This window comes from Catharus ustulatus, chromosome 8 (genome assembly GCF_009819885.2).
Source record: "Catharus ustulatus isolate bCatUst1 chromosome 8, bCatUst1.pri.v2, whole genome shotgun sequence".
NCBI classification, from domain to species: Eukaryota; Metazoa; Chordata; class Aves; order Passeriformes; family Turdidae; genus Catharus; species Catharus ustulatus.
The window spans coordinates 34,365,272-34,383,619 of NC_046228.1; the positions used below are offsets into that span (position 1 = coordinate 34,365,272).

At 58.1% G+C, this 18,348-nt stretch overlaps 2 protein-coding genes across 10 annotated transcripts in view; one reads left to right on the forward strand and one right to left on the reverse strand.

Moving 5' to 3' along the window:
- CDH23 (cadherin related 23) overlaps nucleotides 1-10,051 on the forward strand; it is a 169,364-nt gene extending 159,313 nt beyond the window's left edge. For 7 of the 9 annotated variants that reach the window (XM_033065501.1, XM_033065504.1, XM_033065502.1 and 4 more), the window contains 22 exons: nucleotides 416-532; nucleotides 1,080-1,304; nucleotides 1,388-1,557; nucleotides 1,796-1,933; nucleotides 2,089-2,208; nucleotides 2,620-2,797; nucleotides 3,393-3,604; nucleotides 4,173-4,367; nucleotides 4,626-4,736; nucleotides 4,945-5,074; nucleotides 5,221-5,484; nucleotides 5,609-5,770; nucleotides 5,879-6,135; nucleotides 6,375-6,472; nucleotides 6,559-6,679; nucleotides 6,838-6,917; nucleotides 7,208-7,248; nucleotides 7,511-7,571; nucleotides 7,931-8,060; nucleotides 8,179-8,301; nucleotides 8,456-8,722; nucleotides 9,430-10,051. In XM_033065501.1, the coding sequence (XP_032921392.1) occupies nucleotides 416-532; nucleotides 1,080-1,304; nucleotides 1,388-1,557; nucleotides 1,796-1,933; nucleotides 2,089-2,208; nucleotides 2,620-2,797; nucleotides 3,393-3,604; nucleotides 4,173-4,367; nucleotides 4,626-4,736; nucleotides 4,945-5,074; nucleotides 5,221-5,484; nucleotides 5,609-5,770; nucleotides 5,879-6,135; nucleotides 6,375-6,472; nucleotides 6,559-6,679; nucleotides 6,838-6,917; nucleotides 7,208-7,248; nucleotides 7,511-7,571; nucleotides 7,931-8,060; nucleotides 8,179-8,301; nucleotides 8,456-8,722; nucleotides 9,430-9,756 (3,527 nt within the window). In that variant the 3' untranslated portion in view covers nucleotides 9,757-10,051. Of the gene's footprint in view, nucleotides 1-415; nucleotides 533-1,079; nucleotides 1,305-1,387; nucleotides 1,558-1,795; nucleotides 1,934-2,045; nucleotides 2,209-2,619; nucleotides 2,798-3,392; nucleotides 3,605-4,172; nucleotides 4,368-4,625; nucleotides 4,737-4,944; nucleotides 5,075-5,220; nucleotides 5,485-5,608; nucleotides 5,771-5,878; nucleotides 6,136-6,374; nucleotides 6,473-6,558; nucleotides 6,680-6,837; nucleotides 6,918-7,207; nucleotides 7,249-7,510; nucleotides 7,572-7,930; nucleotides 8,061-8,178; nucleotides 8,302-8,455; nucleotides 8,723-9,429 lie in introns of those variants that run through there. The other 2 variants (XM_033065503.2, XM_033065505.1) reach the window with 2 other exon arrangements.
- Nucleotides 10,052-11,373: 1,322 nt separating this feature from the next.
- LOC116999700 (prosaposin-like) lies at nucleotides 11,374-17,977 on the reverse strand. The gene is made up of 15 exons (XM_042779538.1): nucleotides 17,917-17,977; nucleotides 14,923-15,047; nucleotides 14,604-14,678; nucleotides 14,393-14,518; nucleotides 14,008-14,202; nucleotides 13,380-13,523; nucleotides 13,092-13,148; nucleotides 12,874-12,882; nucleotides 12,680-12,787; nucleotides 12,393-12,479; nucleotides 12,133-12,316; nucleotides 11,889-12,058; nucleotides 11,730-11,810; nucleotides 11,507-11,614; nucleotides 11,374-11,425 (listed from the first exon to the last, which is right to left on the reverse strand). The coding sequence occupies exons 1-15, from the start codon at nucleotides 17,975-17,977 to the stop codon at nucleotides 11,390-11,392; spliced, it is 1,566 nt and encodes a 521-aa protein (XP_042635472.1). The 3' UTR covers nucleotides 11,374-11,389.
- Nucleotides 17,978-18,348: the final 371 nt, after the last annotated feature.

Genomic DNA, 18,348 nt, shown 5'->3' on the forward strand with positions numbered 1-18,348 from the left:
GGGGGAGCAAGGGGGCACTCCAGGGTAGGTGGTGGGCCCCTCTGCGGAAAGAGGCCAGGAGCTCCCCAAGCCTCTTTTGGAAGCACAATGCTGATCCAGGAAAGTAAAATTCCCTTGCTGGAAAAGATAGAGGACAAGGCTGTTAAAGATGCTGAGCTCAGGTGGATGGGGTTGTGCAGGGGAGTAGCAGCAGCAGCTGCTCCCAAACAACCAGAACCATCTAAGGCCACATGGAACAGGCAGGTAGGAAGGACATGGGGAAGAGCAGTTGTCTCTTCCTGTAGCTCTCGAGTGTTTTCCTCATTCACCCTTTGGAGAATAAGCGCGATGCAGGATGCAGCAGTCGGCACACACCTCCCTGCCCAGGTGGGGGCACAGGCACAGCCCGTGACATCCATCTTTTTGGGGTTTCCAGGAGCTGTGAAGATCAAAACTCCCCTCAACCGTGAACTAGTGGCCACCTACGAGGTCACCATCTCTGTCCATGACAATGCCAGCGAAGTCATCGACCGCTCAGTCAGCGTACCCAACGGTAAGGGTTGTCCCCTGGCAGTGTGGGGACGGGGACTGGCACAGCCCTTCCCAGGCACCAGTGCAGCTTCTGGGTAATCAGCAGCTCTCCCACTCTCCTCTCCACCCTGACCAGCAACATTTCCAGTGGGACCGACTCCCATCGGGGTTAGGTTCTCCCCTGAGGACTCCTTTAGAGAAAGTCCCAGACATCCCAGTGGGTATGGAAAACACTGTGTGTGCCCATAACCTTACTGTGGGAAGCATTTATTACTATTCCTATCATATCTTACCACCCCACTGTGGGTAAATTCAGGCTCATGTGTGAGAAGGTACAGAAGGATCAGGAGCAGATGTCTCACTGCAGCACAGGGACACCCATGGCGTGCTCAGAGCACAGTGGGTTTGGGGCATATCGCAATTTTTCTTGATGAACCAGCACCAGCTGGCTCTCCTGGACTTTCACACCTGTGGCTTCATAACCCTCCTTCCTCCCAACCTTCCTTCCCTTCTCTTTCTCACATGTTCTCCTTTTCCTCTCTCCCCCATGGTCTCCACCATGGCCACAGCCAAGCTGACAGTCAACGTCCTGGACGTCAATGATAACACGCCCCGCTTCCGCCCCTTCGGAGTCACCTATTTCACTGAGAGGATCCTGGAGGGAGCCACACAGGGCACCACGCTCATCTCCATCTCAGCAGTGGACCCAGACAAAGGTGCCAATGGGCAGATCACCTACGAGCTGCTGAACCTCTCTCCGGAAGGTTACGCCTGTCTGGAAGACCATTCGGCAGGTTGGTGGTCTGGGGAGGTGGGAATCTGGGGCAGGTCAGTGACCTGGCTCAGGTTTCTCATTTCAGGGTCTGCCATCCTCTAGGGAAGGTTGTGGCCAACAGGACAGTGGACTATGAGGAGGTGCAGTGGCTGAACTTCACCGTCCGTGCCTCCGACAACGGCTCTCCCCGCAGATCCGCGGAGATCCCCGTGTACCTGCAGATCGTGGACATCAATGACAACAACCCCATCTTCAGCCAGCCATCCTACCAGGTGGGCTGGGCTGTTAAACTCTGTGTGTGGGGCTGGGCACTGCCTTGGGGTTCTCCAGGGACACCTCTTCCCTCTTGAACCGTTTGGAGAAAATGGTCAGCCCTGCCAAATGCTTTGTGCCAGCGCCTTGTTGGGAGTGTGGCTGTGCCCAGGCCTGGGTGCCAGCCGTGCCCTCGGTTGCTGACTGCCGCTGGAGCAGCACAGGCTGAGCCAGTCCTGGCCTCTCCCTCTGTTGCAGAAAGCTGTTTTTGAGGACGTGCCTCTGGGGACGGTCATCCTGAGCGTCACAGCCACCGACGCAGATTCTGGGCAGTTTGCTCTCATCCAGTACAGCCTGGGCGATGGAGAGGGCAAGTTTGGGATAAACCCCAACACGGTAAGGAGCCAACCGAGGCTGGAACAGATCAGGGAAAGGGAGGGGAGGCTGAAATGGTCCCAGCTTGTGCCTTGCTCCCACACCTCACCTTCTGCCCCTTCTTGAGTACCAGCTCTGCCAGACGAGGTCCACCTGAAGGTGTCTGTGTGCTGCAGGGTGACATCTACATCCTGTCAGCCCTGGACCGGGAAAAGAAGGATCACTACACACTGACAGCCGTGGCCAGGGACAACCCTGGGGATGTCTCCAGTAACCGTCGGGAGAACTCTGTGCAGGTAGGGCTCTCCTCCTCCCCATCACCCCTGGGTGCTGGTCACCAGCATGATGTTAAAGCTCCACCTTTCCTCCCCAGTGGCTGGAGCAGGCAGGAATTAGGCAGAAGGAAGAGCAGATGACGGCAGGAGCTGTGGGGTGGATGGTGCAGGGCACTTTGTACCGCAGGGACAGCACGTCGGCAGGAGGGGCAGGGCAGGGTGACACTATTGTCTGCAAGTGCTGTGGCAGGAATGGGTGCCCCAGCCACGGCAGCCCCCATTGTTGGAGGCAGGAATTCAGCTGGTGGAGTCAAACAAATAGCAGGAAGGGCACCTCTCTCCAGCAGCAGAGCTGCAGGTCACGGCAGGGGTATGGCCCCAGGGGCTACCCAGCCTTCCCCAGCCTCACCAGCTGGCTGTGCTTTGTCAAAGGTGCTGATCACAGTCCTGGACATCAACGATGTCAGGCCCCAGTTCAGCAAGAGCCTGTTCAGCACCAGTGTCTATGAGAATGAGCCGGCAGGAACGTCAGTGATCACCATGAGTGCCACCGACCTGGACGAAGGGGACAATGGCGTGGTGACCTACAGCATTGAGGGTCCTGGAGCAGGTAGGGGCTGGGGGCTCTTCCCCAGGGAGGAGGGTTATGAGGAGGAAGGAGTCATAGGCTCCAAGCCTATACCCTGTGGCTGGTTTGGACTCCTGGGAGCAATACTCAAAGTGTGGAGCTTTCCCTATTGCTCTGCAGTTTCCAGTTCCTCATGGTGTGGGATGTTAGGGCTTTGCCTGCCTTCATCCTGCAGCCCAGCTTTGGTGTATGCTCTTGTCTTCCCCACCCCAGCAGGACTTTCTATGAACACCAGTGTGGGGCAAACTCACTGCCTGCTTTAGGTGAATGGCAAAGAGCATGGGCAGATGGTGATAGTGCCTGAAATACAGTATGTCTGCACACTCAGGAATTGCAGAAATCAGGCAAAAGCTCCACTCTTCCAGCCTGGGCAGGAGTGAAACACAGGCAGGGCTTTCTAGGGAGTAGGTCTCAGAGACAGGATGTGGCAATGGGATTCTCTGAAAGCTCTGAGACCACCCACACCCCTGGCCCACTGTGGGGGTTGCACTTCAGGTGGCATACTCATTTCTAGTCATCATTTATCTGGTGCAAAGTGTCCTCCTGAGCCAGAGATGTGGGGTTTTTCTGTCCCCAGAGGCTTTCAAGATCAATAAAGACTCTGGGCTCGTCACATCCCGGCGGCGCCTGCAGTCCTACGAGAGGTTCAACCTGACTGTGGTGGCCACGGACAAGGGGCACCCCCCTCTCTGGGGGACCACCCTGCTGCACATCGAGGTCATCGACATCAACGACAACCGCCCCGTCTTTGTCCGCCCGCCCAACGGCACCATCCTGCACATCAAGGAGGTAAATCCCCTCCAGGGAGCAGGGTCAAGGCGTGTTCAGGGTGTGTTCAGGACCACTCCTGCCTATAACAGCAAAATCCAAGCTCCATCCCCACTGGGTGTGCAACAAGAGCTTGGTTTAGTATGTGGCAAGAAGGTTTGCATCATGGGGGTGGACCTTTAAAAACAGCCTCTCTCCGTACATGAGAGCAGGGTGATGGGACAGATTTGGGGAACAGAAACCTCAGCAGCACTCAGGATTAGTAAACAGTCAGTGCGTGCAGAGCGTGTTTATAAACACGGGCTGGAACTGCTGACATTTAAGATGTTTCTCCTTTCTGGAAATCCAGGCTTGACTCAGCCAGTCCCCAGTGCATGTCTCAGCCAGACCCCAGCAACCCAGACACTGTCTCAGCCAATCCCCACCCACCAGGCCAGAGGGAATCATGGCCCCTGTTGGGTTTTGGGTAGTTGGAGCATGCTCCAAAGCCAAGGGATTCTGGACCGAGGGGGTCTGGAGGGGCAGGGGGAGCAGGGGGTTGGCACTGCTCAAGCAGTGCCAAGGCTGAAAGGGCTATGTGTGCAAGCAGGAGATCCCCCTGCGGTCCAACGTCTACGAGGTGTATGCTACGGACAAAGACGAGGGTCTCAACGGAGTGGTGCTCTACAACCTGCTGAAAACCGGGGCAGGGAACAAGGACTGGGAGTATTTCAGCATCGACTCCGTCAGCGGGCTGATCCAGACAGCCATGAGGCTGGACCGGGAGAAACAGGCAGTGTACAATGTGAGCCAGGCTGGGATGCAAGGGATGTGGTGGGGATGGCATCAGCTGGCACAGCAGTGGAGATGCCACAGCTTAGCAGGAGCTGGGGGGTTATCTAGTGTCATAGAGGGGGTTGCATCCTGGTGAGCCACCACCCAATTCCCTGTTAAATCCCCCCAAAATCCTCCACCGTCCAGCTGTCCTCTCCATCCCTGCCTCAGTGATGTCTCCCAGGCCATGTGGTTTTGCCCAGGACAGCCCTGTTGCCTCTCTCCCCAGCTGATCATCGTGGCCTGCGACCAGGGCCAGCCACCCTACGAGACCATGCAGCCCCTCCAGGTAGCGCTGGATGACATCGATGACAATGAACCCATCTTCCTCAGGCCGCCTGTAAGGCACCAGGGTGAAGGGGGTGGGATGCAGGGGATGCAGGGGATGCAGGGAATGCAGGGAATGCAGGGAATGCAGGGATGGAGATGCCACCGATGGAGTGCTCACACCTGGGTGTCACCATGGAGGGAACACTGTGGGATTTGTCCTCTTTGATTTGAAGCAGCCCCAGTGCTCATAGCATTCCTTTTCCCTGGGTCTCTGGCAGAGGGATAGTCCCCAGTACCAGGCACTCTCTGTCCCCGAGCACTCACGGCCGGGCACCGTGGTGGGGAATGTCACCGGGGCAGTGGACGCAGACGAGGGCTCCAACGCTATCGTCTACTACTTCATAGCAGGTGGGTTTGGAGGTGGCAGCTCTGTGTCCCCCACCCACCCCTCACCCAGGATTCCCATCCTCTCCTTGCTGGCTCTCTGCCCTCCTTGGCATTTTGGAAGTGCCAAGCCCAAGGAGGAATAACTGGGCATGCCTTTCTGCACCCAGCTGGGAACCAGGAGAGCAACTTCCAGCTGAGCCGAGAAGGGAAGCTGAAGGTCTTGAGAGACCTGGACCGGGAGAAGGAGCCATACCACTCCATCATCGTCAAAGCATCCAGCCAGAAGAACTGGGCTCCTCCCCGGGGCCAGCGGGCAGGAAGAGCCCAGCTCTGGGACCTCAGCGAGGACCTGACCCTTCAGGAGGTGCGGATCTTCCTGGACGACATCAATGACCAGTCCCCCCAGTTCACCAAGTCAGAGTACACAGCGGGTAAGAGGTGCCAGGGACTGGGGGGGCACCAGGAGCTAGAGACACTTCCAGGAAAATCCAGCAGGGTGATGGGGCAGCGAGAACCAGCCTGGGCCCAGGTCCCTTTCCCATCTCTCCCTCAAAGGGGTCGCCACCGATGCCAAGGTGGGGTCGGAGCTGATCAGAGTGCTGGCAGTGGACGCCGATGTGGGCAACAACAGCCTGGTCCTGTACAACATCCTGGGCATCCGCTACATCAAGCAGCACTCCAACGACTCTGAGGAGGTGGCCAACATCTTCAGCATCGGTGGGTGCCCAGCCTGCTGCAGGAGCCTGGGGCCTTGGGCAGAGACATCCCTGTGGCCCAAGATGTGTGTGGTCAGTAATCCCGGGCTTGTGACCATCCGTTCCACAGGAACCCTGGATGGCATCCTGCGGACCTTTGACCTCTTCACGGCCTATAACCCTGGCTACTTTGTGGTGGACATCATGGCCTCCGACCTGGTGGGCCACAACGACACAGCCATCGTGGGGATTTACATCCTGCGGGATGACCAGCGGGTCAAAATCATCATCAACGAGATCCCTGACAAGGTCAGGCAGTTCGAGGAGGAGTTCATCAGCCTGCTCTCCAACATCACGGGCGCCATTGTCAACACGGATGACGTGCAGGTAACCATCCTTGGAGGTTGCTTTGAGGGGTTGATAATGTGCTGTTTGAGAGAGTCCTGCCTGGATAACCACAGACACCCCTGGGCTCTGGAGGTGATGGATACACCCAGGTTGGGGTGTACCAAAGGGGTCCAGATTGATGCCTGAGGGCCTCCTGCCAGACAAGAGGTCTCATGCCTCGAGGCATGCTCAGGATGAGGCTCCTCTCCCACACTGTACACCTTGCTGTCTGTCCCCAGTTCCACGTTGACAAGAAAGGCCGGGTGAACTTTGCCCAGACGGAGCTGCTGATCCATGTGGTGAACAGGGAGACCAACCGCATCCTGGATGTGGAGCGGTACGTCCCCTACCCCCCACCCAGCCTGGCTCCTTGGGGACCCTGATTGGCATGTCAAGGTGCCCAAGCAACCCTTCTCTTCCCAGGGTTATTCAGATGATAGACGAGAACAAGGAGCAGCTGAGGAATCTCTTCAGGAACTACAACGTGCTGGACGTGCAGCCGGCCATCACAGCCCGGGCACCGGACGACCTCTCGGCTCTGCAGGTGAGGATCCAGCTGGGGTTGGAGGTGCTGCTCACAGAGGGGGTGCTGTCCCTTCCCATGGGGACTGCTCAGTGCCTGGAGAGCTTGTACAGCTTTGGGCATGTGGCCACCAGCGGGTGCTGGCCGCATGCCGGAGGTTCCCCCCATGTCTCTCCTAGATGGCAATCATCGTGCTGGCCGTCCTGCTCTTCCTGGCTGCCATGCTCTTCATCCTCATGAACTGGTACTACCGCACAGTGTGAGTAACCCCCGGGCTCTGTCCGGCCCCTGCAGTGTCCCCTTGGACCAGGGGGACCAGCATGGCTCTGAAAATGCCAGCAAGCAAAAGAGGGCATCAGCTTTCCAATGCCTCTTCCCCCAAAATGTGTGGTTTTAATAACAATGGTACCCCTCCCCTCCAAGCTTCCAGCCTTATTTAATATTTATTATTTAATGCACACCCTGTATGAAGAGTTATTGCAAATCTGTGCGTCCTTCTCCTTCCCACCATCTTATTTTCTTCCCTCACTGGCTGTGTTGCTTTTGCAGGCACAAAAGGAAGTTGAAAGCCATCGTGGCTGGCTCCACTGGTGAGCAGAGTTTGGGGTGTTCCAGCTGCATGGGAGAGTGGGGTGCATGGAGAGCATGGAGAGGGGTCACGGGGGATATCATGGGGTGTGTATCAGAAGTGATCCCACCCAGAGAGGTGTGATGGTGGGAGGCTTTTCCCAGCATCAGGCTCTGCATTACCTGTCCCACCCCACCATGTTTCTCAGTGCCTCTGACAAAGAAGTGTCACCCCATAGTTTGCTAAACATGCCACCCTGTAACTCTCATCCCTGCCTTTTTCAGGGAACAGAGGCTTCATGGACATCATGGACATGCCAAACACCAACAAGTACTCCTTTGATGGGTGAGTGCCACCTCCTGGGGTTGGAGGTTGCTCCCCAGAGAGGGATACCTGTGTTTAGGAGCCAGGAGGTGGAGACATGATGTCTCTGCTCTGCTCTGCATGATGCTTGCTCTGAGAGCTTTCTAAGCTAAAAAACATTTATTCTTTCTCCTGTGACTCCATCTCTGCCAATCCTGGCCAGGTTTGGTATAAGCAGAGATAATGGGCAGGGTTTGACACACATCTGGATCCAGAGCAGCCAAATTCATACCTGCACAGGGCAGGAGGAGGCAGTGCAACCCCAGCACCCAGGCTCTGGATAGGATCAGGGGTAACCCTGCTCTTTGCCTGCCCTGATGGCCATTCCTCCCCCCTGGCAGGGCCAACCCGGTGTGGCTGGACCCCTTCTGCAGGAACATGGAGCTGGCGGCGCAGGCGGAGCACGAGGACGACCTGCCGGAGAACCTGAGCGAGATCACCGACCTCTGGAACAGCCCTGCCCGCACCCACGTGAGACACGGCCACCCCCAGGACCCCGTGTCCCTGCTCCTGGAGCTCCTGAGCCCATCCCAGGGCCCCGTGTCCCTGCTCCTGCGGCTCCTGAGCCGCTCTCTCCTCCCCTTCGCAGGGCACCTTCGGCAGAGAGCCCTCAGCTGCCAAGCCCGAGGATGACCGCTATCTGCGGGCAGCCATCCAGGAGTACGACAACATCGCCAAGCTGGGGCAGATCATGCGGGAGGGACCCATCAAGGTGAGCGCTGAGGGCAGGAATCCCGCGCCCAGGAGTCTTCTCTTACAGCTGCACCTTCCAGGCTCAGAGCTCCGAAACGCGCTGGGATGAGGCCGGCCTCCCTGTGACGGAGCCATCTCCCCTGGATAACGCTCAGTCTCTCCCCTCCACCCAGGGCACTCTCCTCAAGGTGGTGCTGGACGATTACATGCGCCTGAAAAAGCTCTTTGCCCAGCGGATGGTGCATAAGGCCACCGCCAGTCAGGGGGACCGCTCCTCGGTCTCGGAGGTAGAGGGGTGTGCGTGGCTGTGGGGAGATGCTTGCCGTGCCCTCTGGGATGCAGTGTGTCTTCCTGGCCCCACGGGCTGTGGTCGCTCCCTGTGGCTGTGGTCCCTGGCACCCTGTGATCCCCCAACTCTCTGCTTGGTCCAAACGAGCCAGGTATTGGTTTTCCGCTGGTTCCCGTTGGTTTTCCAGACTGCTGGCTCCCCACAGTGACTCCTCTGATCAGCACCTTCTCCCTTGGTCTTTCTGACCCCAGGGGAGGATGCCCCTCTTTGCAGACTGGGCTCTGTCCATCAGCTCCCATTCCTGCCAAGGCTGGCCAAAGCTCTGGGGAATTGTCTTCCCTTCCTTCTGCTTCTCTGGTTTTTGCCTCAAAAACACAGGTTTTTGAGGCAAAAATGTTGGGCTGGAGGGTGTTGGTGCAGAAGGGCTGCTATGGGGAGAAGCAATTCCTCCTTCTACCCTTCATGGGGGCGCAAAACAAGGGGCAAAGAGAGCAGAGGGATGCGAGATGCTTTTCAGCCCTTCTGCCCTCCATCTGTCCACGCCTTTATTCCCCTCCAGCCCCATCCAGCCTTCCTTTATCTTCCACCCTCATACATCCCCAAATTCCAAGCTGGGCCCAAACTTGGCCACTCTGGGGGTGGTTGCAGGCCACACCACCCACGTGGCAGCCAGAGCCTGAGCATCCACCCAAGGATGGAGTGATCCAGCTGGAGTTCATCTCCTGCTGATTCTCATCACCACACTCTGAGGGTGCTTCAGAAGAGGAGAGCTCTTCCTCCTGGCTGGACTCCAGCTCTGCAGGAGTCAGGGAGGCCAGGAGCTGCTTGATGATTCCCTGCTCCACGTCTCTCTTGCAGCTGATCCAGAAGGAGCTGGAGGACGAGGAGGAGGAGCGCAGCCCCAGCCAGGGCAGCCTGCGCTTCCGCCACAAGCAGCCGGTGGAGCTGAAAGGACCGGATGGCATCCACGTGGTGCACGGCAGCACGGGCACGCTGCTCGCCTCCGACCTCAACAGCCTGCCCGAGGACGACCAGAAGGTGCTGGGCCGCTCGCTGGAGACTCTGACCGCCGACTGCGGGGGCTACAGCGACCACAATGCGCGCACTGAGTCGGCCAAGTCCACACCGCTGCACAAGATGCGCGAGGTGATCATGGAGAGCCCTCTGGAGATCACCGAGTTATGACGAGCGCTGCTGCTGCTCTAGGCAAGCCAGGATGAAGCACAGAGCAAGGGGGCCGTGGTGGGGGCCAGGGGTGCCCCGAGGCCGGTGCTTGGCCCCCTCTTCCCCCCACAGGAGCCCGGGCTACCCCGGTGCAGATCGCTCCGGCAGCCTCGGAGAGCTTGGCCCCGGGAGAGGGCTCTCAGGACCGGAATGCTTTTACTCGCCTGTCATTTATCCATGAAACCATTAAATTTTTTTTATTTTTCTTATTAAAAAGAAAACAAAAAGGGTTTTTTTCTAAAAAAAAAAAAAAAAAAAAAAAGGAAAAGAAAAGAAAAGCTAAATGAAGCTGATGAGTCCAGACTGGACAGGGGAAAAGGTGCAGTGAAGATGCAGATGATGTGGTGCCACAGCATCCCCAGGCACAGGCTGGGAACAAGCAGCTGTCACACCTTGACCACGAGCATGGGGAGGGCCAGGGACGCGTGGGGAGATACCAAATCCCTTTGGCATTAACATCACCTTTCCAGTAAGGAAAGACCCAAAAAATTAAAAAGAAAAAAAACAACCCAACCCAAAGACATTCCTCCATTTTGCTGGCTTTACCAAAACTTGTTGCGATGTCGAAAGAGAGAGTAACTGGATGTGGAGTGCTCGTGCGTGTCTTTTGTTGCCCTTTTCTTTCCCCTTCTCTCTTGCATTTGGGTTTATTTGTTCGGGGGTTTGTTTCCAGTCACAGTAACCTTGTGGAGAGTTTCGGGCACGGTCTGTTACGGGACTCAGAAATACACTGTCTATGGCTTTGGGTCACCTGTCTGTCGTCCTTCCTCCCCAGATCCATCAGGCTCAAACCCCCTTTGGGAGAGAAGACCCTCTTTTAACTCACCCCTCAATCCACCACCTTCACCAGATGCCACCCTGGGTGTTGCTACACCTGGGATTTTGGAGGAAGCATTAAACATCCTGCGGGTTTGCCCACACTCCCACCACAGCCCCCAGCACAAGGAGGAAGGACACAAGCAGGCAGGCTCACGGGAGGAGTTTATTTGTGATGGGATGCTCCCATGCACGCCCAGGACCAGGCACTGCAGGCAACCCCCCGGCACGGCAGGGAGGGACGAGCCAGCTCCCCGCTGCCCTCACCACCATGGCCGGGTCAGCCTGGGACCCCCAGCAGGGATGGGGGTGAGAAAGGAAATCCTTGCACCCAATCTCATTCACTCTATGTTCAGGTGAGGCTGGAGCGGCCAGCCAGGAGCGAGGGGGCAAGGTTTGGGCAGCAGAGCCCAGCCCAGCCCACGAGGACAGATCCACATTGCAGGATCTGGGCCTTACGAGTGGTTCAGGATGGGATGGAGAGGTAGAGAAGGGATTGGGGATGGAGATAGAGGTGGGAATAGAGGTCGGGAATTTCACCTGAGTCACCCTGAGAGACCTCAAGGCTGAATCCCTAGTCCTGAAAATATCAACGAGTCCCTTAACCTGATTTGGAAATCCAAGCCCCAGGAGTGGGAGAGGAAGTGGCCAAGGCTGCTGGGGCTGCCCGGTTGGCTCCTGCCACGGCTGTCTGTGAGAGCAGGCACATCCCGAGGGAAGGGAGCCAGGATCCCGAACCAAAGGGCAGAGCGAGTCCGGCCAGCTGGGGAGACGGCTCCTAGTTCCACACGTGGCGCTGGCAGTGCGCGACAGCCTGCGGAGGGACAGGGCAGGAATGGCGCTGGGATGCAGGGACCGCCACCCCAAGGGGAGGGGACACCAGTGGGACACTCACGTTGCACTCGACCGCCGTGGCCATGTTCTTGCACCAGTACTGCGGGCCCCAGACGCAGGGCGCTGAGCCCAGGAGATGCTCCCTGCCTGAGTCACAGGCTTTGATTTTCTGCATTGTAAAGGAAAAGGGTGGGAGGGAGAGGAAGAAGACCTCCATGAGGAGCCTCTGACCAGCCCGGCCTGCAGGCTGGGCCAAAGGATGCCCCAGGGATGGGGACACTTACAGTGCAGACAAAGGTGGGGTCCATCATCTGCACGAAGAGCCGCACAGCCGCCGGCTCGTACTGCAACACCAGCGCCTGGCACTGGGAGGGACAGAGGGGTGAGCCTGGCATCAGGGGTGTCCCCACGGGCTGGGACTGTGTGTGACCCCCTCAGCTCACCTTGCTGGTGAGTGGCATGGGCAGCATGGCACAGCCCTTCTCCAGCACCTCGCCCAGCTCCTCCAAGGTCTCGTTCTTGAGCAACTCGTTGTCGAAGTAGGTGATGAGGATCTGACAGACATTGCAGAAGGCGCCTGCGCTCACCGCCAGCCGCTCCAGGGATTCAACCCCTGGAGGACACAGCCATCAGCACACAGCAGAGGGGACACCCTGCTCCCCATGCCCAGTCTGGGTGCCAGCTCACCGGGCTGGGCGTCCCCGCTGCGGGGGCAGCAGTGCAGCATGGTGCAGACGGCCGCGGGGTCGGTGGCCTCCAGCAGCATGATCACCACGGCTTTGCCGTAGGAGTTGACAAAGTCCTTGCACTGCCCGATGACGCCGTGGGGCAGCATGTAGCACACCTTCTCGATGTCATTCACCAGTTGCTCCTGCCGGCACAAAGCACAAGAGGGAAGCCCTGGCTCCTCGCTGCCCCTCTGCCCCCTGTGCAGCTCCAGGGCTCACCTCTGTCACGTTGTTCTCCAGGAGGCTCTCGACTGTTTTCACAGTGAACTGGCACACGTCGCACAGCGGAGTGCTCCCCACCCTGTCCTGTCGGGACAAGGGGGTGGGATGCATGCAGAGCCTCCCCAGAGCCACCCTCATCCTTATTTCACCACCATCCCCCACATAAGGCATTCCCCACCTTGGATCAATGGAGGTGCTTGAGAAAATAAGGTACAAAATAAGGATCTCCCTTCACAGTGTTTGGATTTTAAGGAGCACAGTAGAATGGGGGGGTCCCCACTTACCCCCAGCACGCTCAGGGTCTGCATCACCTTCTCTGTGAGCAGCGTGTGCAGGGGCAGTGCTGACGTGGAGGCACAGAGTCCCAGCTGGCCACACAGCTCCACTGGGTCCTGAGGAGAGAGAACATCCCAAATCAGGCGGGCCTTGGCTCCAGAGAGGGGAATTTCAGTGCATCAGGGCATGGCATTTCACTTACCTCTGCCTGCTACCGGTGGAGGGGCCAGAAAATGGCAAGAAAAAATGAAAACGAAATATAATTTCAGCAGTTGCAAGGCAGAGAGAAAAGGGTAGGGAGTAATATTTTGGTAGGAATATTAGGCAGTTTAACTAAAAAAAGGGAGCATTTGTTGATGAGACCCCTTGGCTTTGCACCCAGCCACCCCTGGCATTCCCAGGGAGCCCTCAGCCTCTTACCACGTGGCGCAGGAGCTGGGCAGCCGTGTCCGTGTACTCGGCCAGGGAGTGCTTGCACTGCAGGAGGGAGGGAGGGAGACCCAGCATCAGCACACACCCCTCCCCGGGCAGGCATCTGCAAGAGATGCTCCCATCGAGGAGGAGGAGGCGGCCCATTCCTGCACGTGTCCCAGGACAGGGCTTGGAGCAACCTGAGGTAGTGGAAGGGGTCCCTGCCCACGGCAGGGGGGTGGAGTGAGATTGTCCTCAAGGCCCCTTCCAGCCCAACCCCCTGTGTGAGTCCCTCACCCGCTGTGCCAGGTCGGGGCTCAGGGTCTCACACACGCGCTTGGCGTGGCCCAGCAGCTCCCAGGCGAAGGCAGTGTTGGTGCCCAGCTCCTGCTGCACGGCCGTCACCAGCTGCAGGCAGTCCCCACACACCTCTTCTGTCCCCTGCAGGATAACAAGGGCAGGGACACATTGGTACCCCACAAAAAAAACAACAATCCCTCTCCTCCCCGTGCCCCAACCTGCCTTTGCAGGGCTGGGATTTAAATATTGTGATTTGGTGCAACATTCGGACCAGCATCTCTCTAGTTCTCTCCCTCATCCTGAAATATCCCCCCCAAGATGGTGACACTGCCAGCCAGAAGTCATTTCAGCTCTGCAGAAACTTTAGGGGCTTTCTCTAATTGTTTTTAAGTAGATGATGCTTTTAAAGGGATTCTCATTCCTGAGCAGCATTAGGATACTGGCACAGGTTGTCCAGGTGGCTGCACTGTTCCTGGAAGCATCAGCTTGGATGAGGCTTGGAGCAGCCTGGACACGTTCCCAGTGCGTGGCAGGGGTTTGGACCAAGATGATCTGTAAGGTCCCTTCTGACCCAAACCATTCCACGATTCCCTGCTCAGCACCATCCCTGCCTGTGCCACGGTACCTGGGCCTCGCCGTGGGGCAGGTCCTGGGGGTGCAGCAGGAGGGGCACGTTGGCCATGAAGGGGGAGATGAGGTCAGCAAAGTCCTGGGTGGGGCCTGTGGCAGCTGGTGGTGCCTGCTGCTCCTCGGAGGTCCCCGTGGGTCTGTGCCGGCGCTGGCATAGCTTGATGGTCCCGCACACCACCTTTGGTTCAGACTGGGGAGCAGAGGGGTGGGGGCTTGAGGCTGCAGCTCCTCCATCACACCCACCCCGGGTCTCTTCCCTCTCCATCTTGTCCTTCAGATGGTTTGTCCCAGGCTCCAGGAGCATCCTTTGCTCTGCAAGCCCCAAGACATCCATCCCAAACTATGCAAAAACCCCAACCCGGGGGCTTCCCCTGCATTACCAGCACTTGCTTGCCCAGCTGGACCAGGACAAGGATCCCAGTGTCCACCATCCTCTTGCACTTGACAGACCAGTCCTGGAAGGGCAGGTACTGGCATTTCTTATCCAAGAAGACCCGCAGTTTTTCCTGGGTGACAGAGAGAGTGTTCAGGGCTCAGTGGTGTCGGGGGGCAGGAGAACCAGCCCCGCTCCCCGTCCCTGCTGAGACCCACCTCGGTGCGGTTGTCCTGCAGGATCTTGCCCACCACAGAGACTGCGACCTGGCACAGGTGACAGGGGATCCCCTTCTGCTGCGAGAGAGGGGAGGGACACATCGGGGTGCTGTCACGGCACACAGATCCCAACCCTCCACCCCAAAAACATCCCACGTGAACATCCCGGAGCACCCCGATGATTTTTGCCATTTTCTCTCCCGACGCGCTGATGGTGGGGTGGGCAGGCTGGGGTTCCCCCGCCATCTCTGGGAGATTCTGGAGCAAAATGGGCACGTCTCCTGCAGCCCCCCGCATTCCCTGCTCCCAGCACGGTTACCCCCAGAGCCCGGTCCCACGCCGTGAGCCGGCAGAGCTCCAGTGCCCCGCATTTGGCCGCGGTCGCCACGTCGCGGCACCAGTCCTCCGGCCGCTCGCCACACTCGTGGAGGGGGCTGGCCCCGGCTGTGGGAGGGGAGAGGCGGCTGTCAGCCCTCCAGGCACCATAACACACCAAACTAACCTCTCTGTCTGCACCGCAGTGAGCTCGGAGTGATGCTCCTCACCCTCCTGCTGTGATTCCACCTCATTCCCAAAGTCATGGGATTGGGGGGTGTTTCACTTATAAATGATTTTATAAGGTTGGTTTTGCCACGCTGCCCGCTTTTGCAATGGGATGTCACAGGGTCAGAATTAAAGGGATTTTGGGGCTCATCCTCTCGGCACCTTCTGACAGGCTGCGGAGGCGGCTGCTTATAAAAGCCGCAATAAATCTTGCAAAACGGACAAACCCGGGACCCGGCCCTCAGCCCCGCACAGCAGCCACGGATGGGCACGCCACGGCTCCCGGCAACGATTGAGCAACGCCACTTTTGGTGGGGTTCTTTAGGTTTTATTTCCTCCCCACGACAGCATTTTCTCCTGACTGTAAGTCCCCGCCCCGGCAGCGCGGGTGGCGTGGCGCAAGAGCCGCGCTCTAATTGTCACCTTGGTGTGTCAGGACTCATTCCTGATGGGGCGAGTGCTTGTTTCCACCGGGAACTGTGCCCACCCAGGATGCGGACAAGGCCACAACCCAAGCCCTTCGCCGCCTTGCTTCGGCCGGGAGCTGCTCCGGGATTTTGGGGGCAGAGGGAGCATCCAGCTTTTATCCCCCAGCGCTGTCTGATTTTGCAGAGCTGGAATAAAGCTGAAGGCGAAATTGCTCCTTCCATCCAGCCCTGCCCTTATCAGCTTTCTCCCCAAAAGCTGCTTTTCTGGATTTTGCAACGCCTCCATCTCACCTCTGAGCCTGCAGGGTGCCCGGAGCTGGGGGGGCTGTGGGGAGAGGGGTCCCAAGCCCCCACCGCTCCTGCCTAACCCCAAAAGCGCTGGCGCAGCTCGGCGGGTGCCGGCTGGTTCCAGCCCCGATTTCCCCATCGGGCTGACAGCAGCGCTGGGGCAGGCGAGCCCCGGGGCAGGGCGAGTCCCCCCGGGTTCCCAGGCTTCCCACACACCTTCCCAGCTGCACCATGCCGCGCTCGCCGCATCAGCTGAGAGGGATATATTTATGTTTTTCTACCCCGGCCCCAGCATCAGGGCGAACAGGAATGGCAAGTCAGCGGAGGCATTAAGGAGCAGCACCAAAACCAAGAAGATAGGAGGCAAGAACCCCACAGCTTTTTTCTGAGCTGGTCTTCCACCACCTCTCATAGATCTGTGTTGGTACCCAGACCTCTTGTGGGGTCGGGAGGATCTATAAGACACGGGTGGTTTGGTCCTGCACTTTCCCGGCTCGCACAGATCTTCAGCTCAGCACTTACTCCTCACCCTGCCCGAGCTGAAAAGTCAGGCAACCAGTGCTGGGCCAGAAAGTAATTAGGACTAATCATAACACCCCACAGCTGAGAGCAGGGGGAGCTTCCCCAGGTGGAAACCGCTGCCACGGGGCAAGCAACTGGGGCAACTGGTGTCCCGTGAGCTCTCCTACACGTTTCAAAACCGTGCTGGAGCCACCTCACCTGCCTGGCACACAGGGTTATTGAATGATGCCATTCTTGGCAAAGGAGCAAGGCAGGGATGCTCCAGCGCCACTACGGTGTCAGGGCAGCCACAACTGCCCTATTCCTGCCAGGCTCGGGGGATGGGGTGGGCTTTGCTCAGGGGGGATCCAGCAGCGAGCCCCAGCTCCGGCAGGGCTGTGCTGGCATTCCATGGAGCTCGCAGCTGCCTGGCCGAGCCGGCCGAGCCTGGCGAGCCGGTTGTGATGTAAAGCCCGGGGGTGGCAGCGTGGGCCCCAGCGCCCCAATTCCCGGCCCGGCGCACGCCCCTGTTACAGCAAGAACCATAAATACACTGCTCCCAGCTCCCAAACCCTTCTCCAAGGCTTGCAGGGTCCCCAGTCCCGCAGCACCCCCGTGCTCCCAGGGCAGTGTCACCCCAGGGATGGAGCACAGGTGAACTTTCCTGCTCTGCCTGTGGCTGGCTGGAACACCCAGACACGTCCCCCACCTTCCTGGGTCACGTACCCACAAGTCCTCCACCACAAAACCTTGGGAATGTCACATGTGGGGAGCCCAATGGGCCAAGCCTGGGGTAACTGGGGTGCAAGGGGGGCTCTTCACTCTAAAACACGGGGGGTTTGCTTGCAGCAGCAGGGCTCTACTTATTCCAGGGAAGATTTCCTCAGGAAGCAGCAATTTACCCTCGAGCAAGAGCCTGAAGGTAGAAGCAGGCTTTTCCCAGCTTGTTTCCTGGGCATGGGATGACTAAGGGATGGCAGCAGAGGTTTGCCTGCAGGAGGATTTGCTCACAGACACCCAAAATGCCCATGCTGAGAGGGCTCCTGAGGTGAGCAAAGCATATCACCCCATCGCCCAGCCCCAATCTCAGCAAGCCACAGCCAAGCCAGTTTCCTGCCTCCTGCAGCTCCTGTGAGGACCCCCAGGAAAAGGGCAGCTTCTGGTGGCAGCATGGTCAATCTAGTGTGATAACCAAGTGGCTTCCCCCAGCTCACACATCAGCAGGGCAGTAGAGAGCAGCCCCTCTCCCCATCATTGCAGAGATACCCTGGCTTCCCTCCTTCTGTGCCCCAGCACACCACCTGAATCCCAGAGAAAGGAGGGAACAAACCCTCTTTGGCCCTGAGATCACCTTCGAAGGCAAAAGTTCCAACTCTCACCTCCAGGTGGGTAACACAGACAGCAGTGCCACCTTCCCCAGCTCTCCTCTGCCCAACTCCAACACCAGAGGAAGCACATTATGGAGCTTAGACACCAAAGCTGGGAATAGTTTCAGGATTCAGCAGGGTTTTCTGGGCTCTTCTCATCCTACCTACCCCCAGGCCTGGCCTTACCTTGGTAGGAGCCCAGGCACACAGAAACGATCAGCACCAAGCCACTCCATTTGCTCTCCATGCTGTTCCTAAGAGTCCTCAGTGGCTAGTTCCTCTCCTATGCTGCTCCCAGACTGAGGAATCTTGGATGGGCTGGGAGAAGCAGTGAGAATCCACACCTACGCAGGGCAATTACCACACCCCTCACTTTATGCCTTGATTATAAAATCATCACCAGGGAGGGAGGGACCAGAGGCAGGCAGGTATTCCCAGGAGGTCAGGAGCAGCCCAGAACCTGCTGCTCAACACTCACCTGGCTGCAGAGGGTGGGCACAGGCACAGAAAACTGTCCCGGAGCAACGTGACAGCACTGAGTTCCCTGCCTTTAAATGACATTTCTGAGTTTTATTTGGAATCAAGCAAGGAATGAGGACACAGGGGAAGCCACCCTAA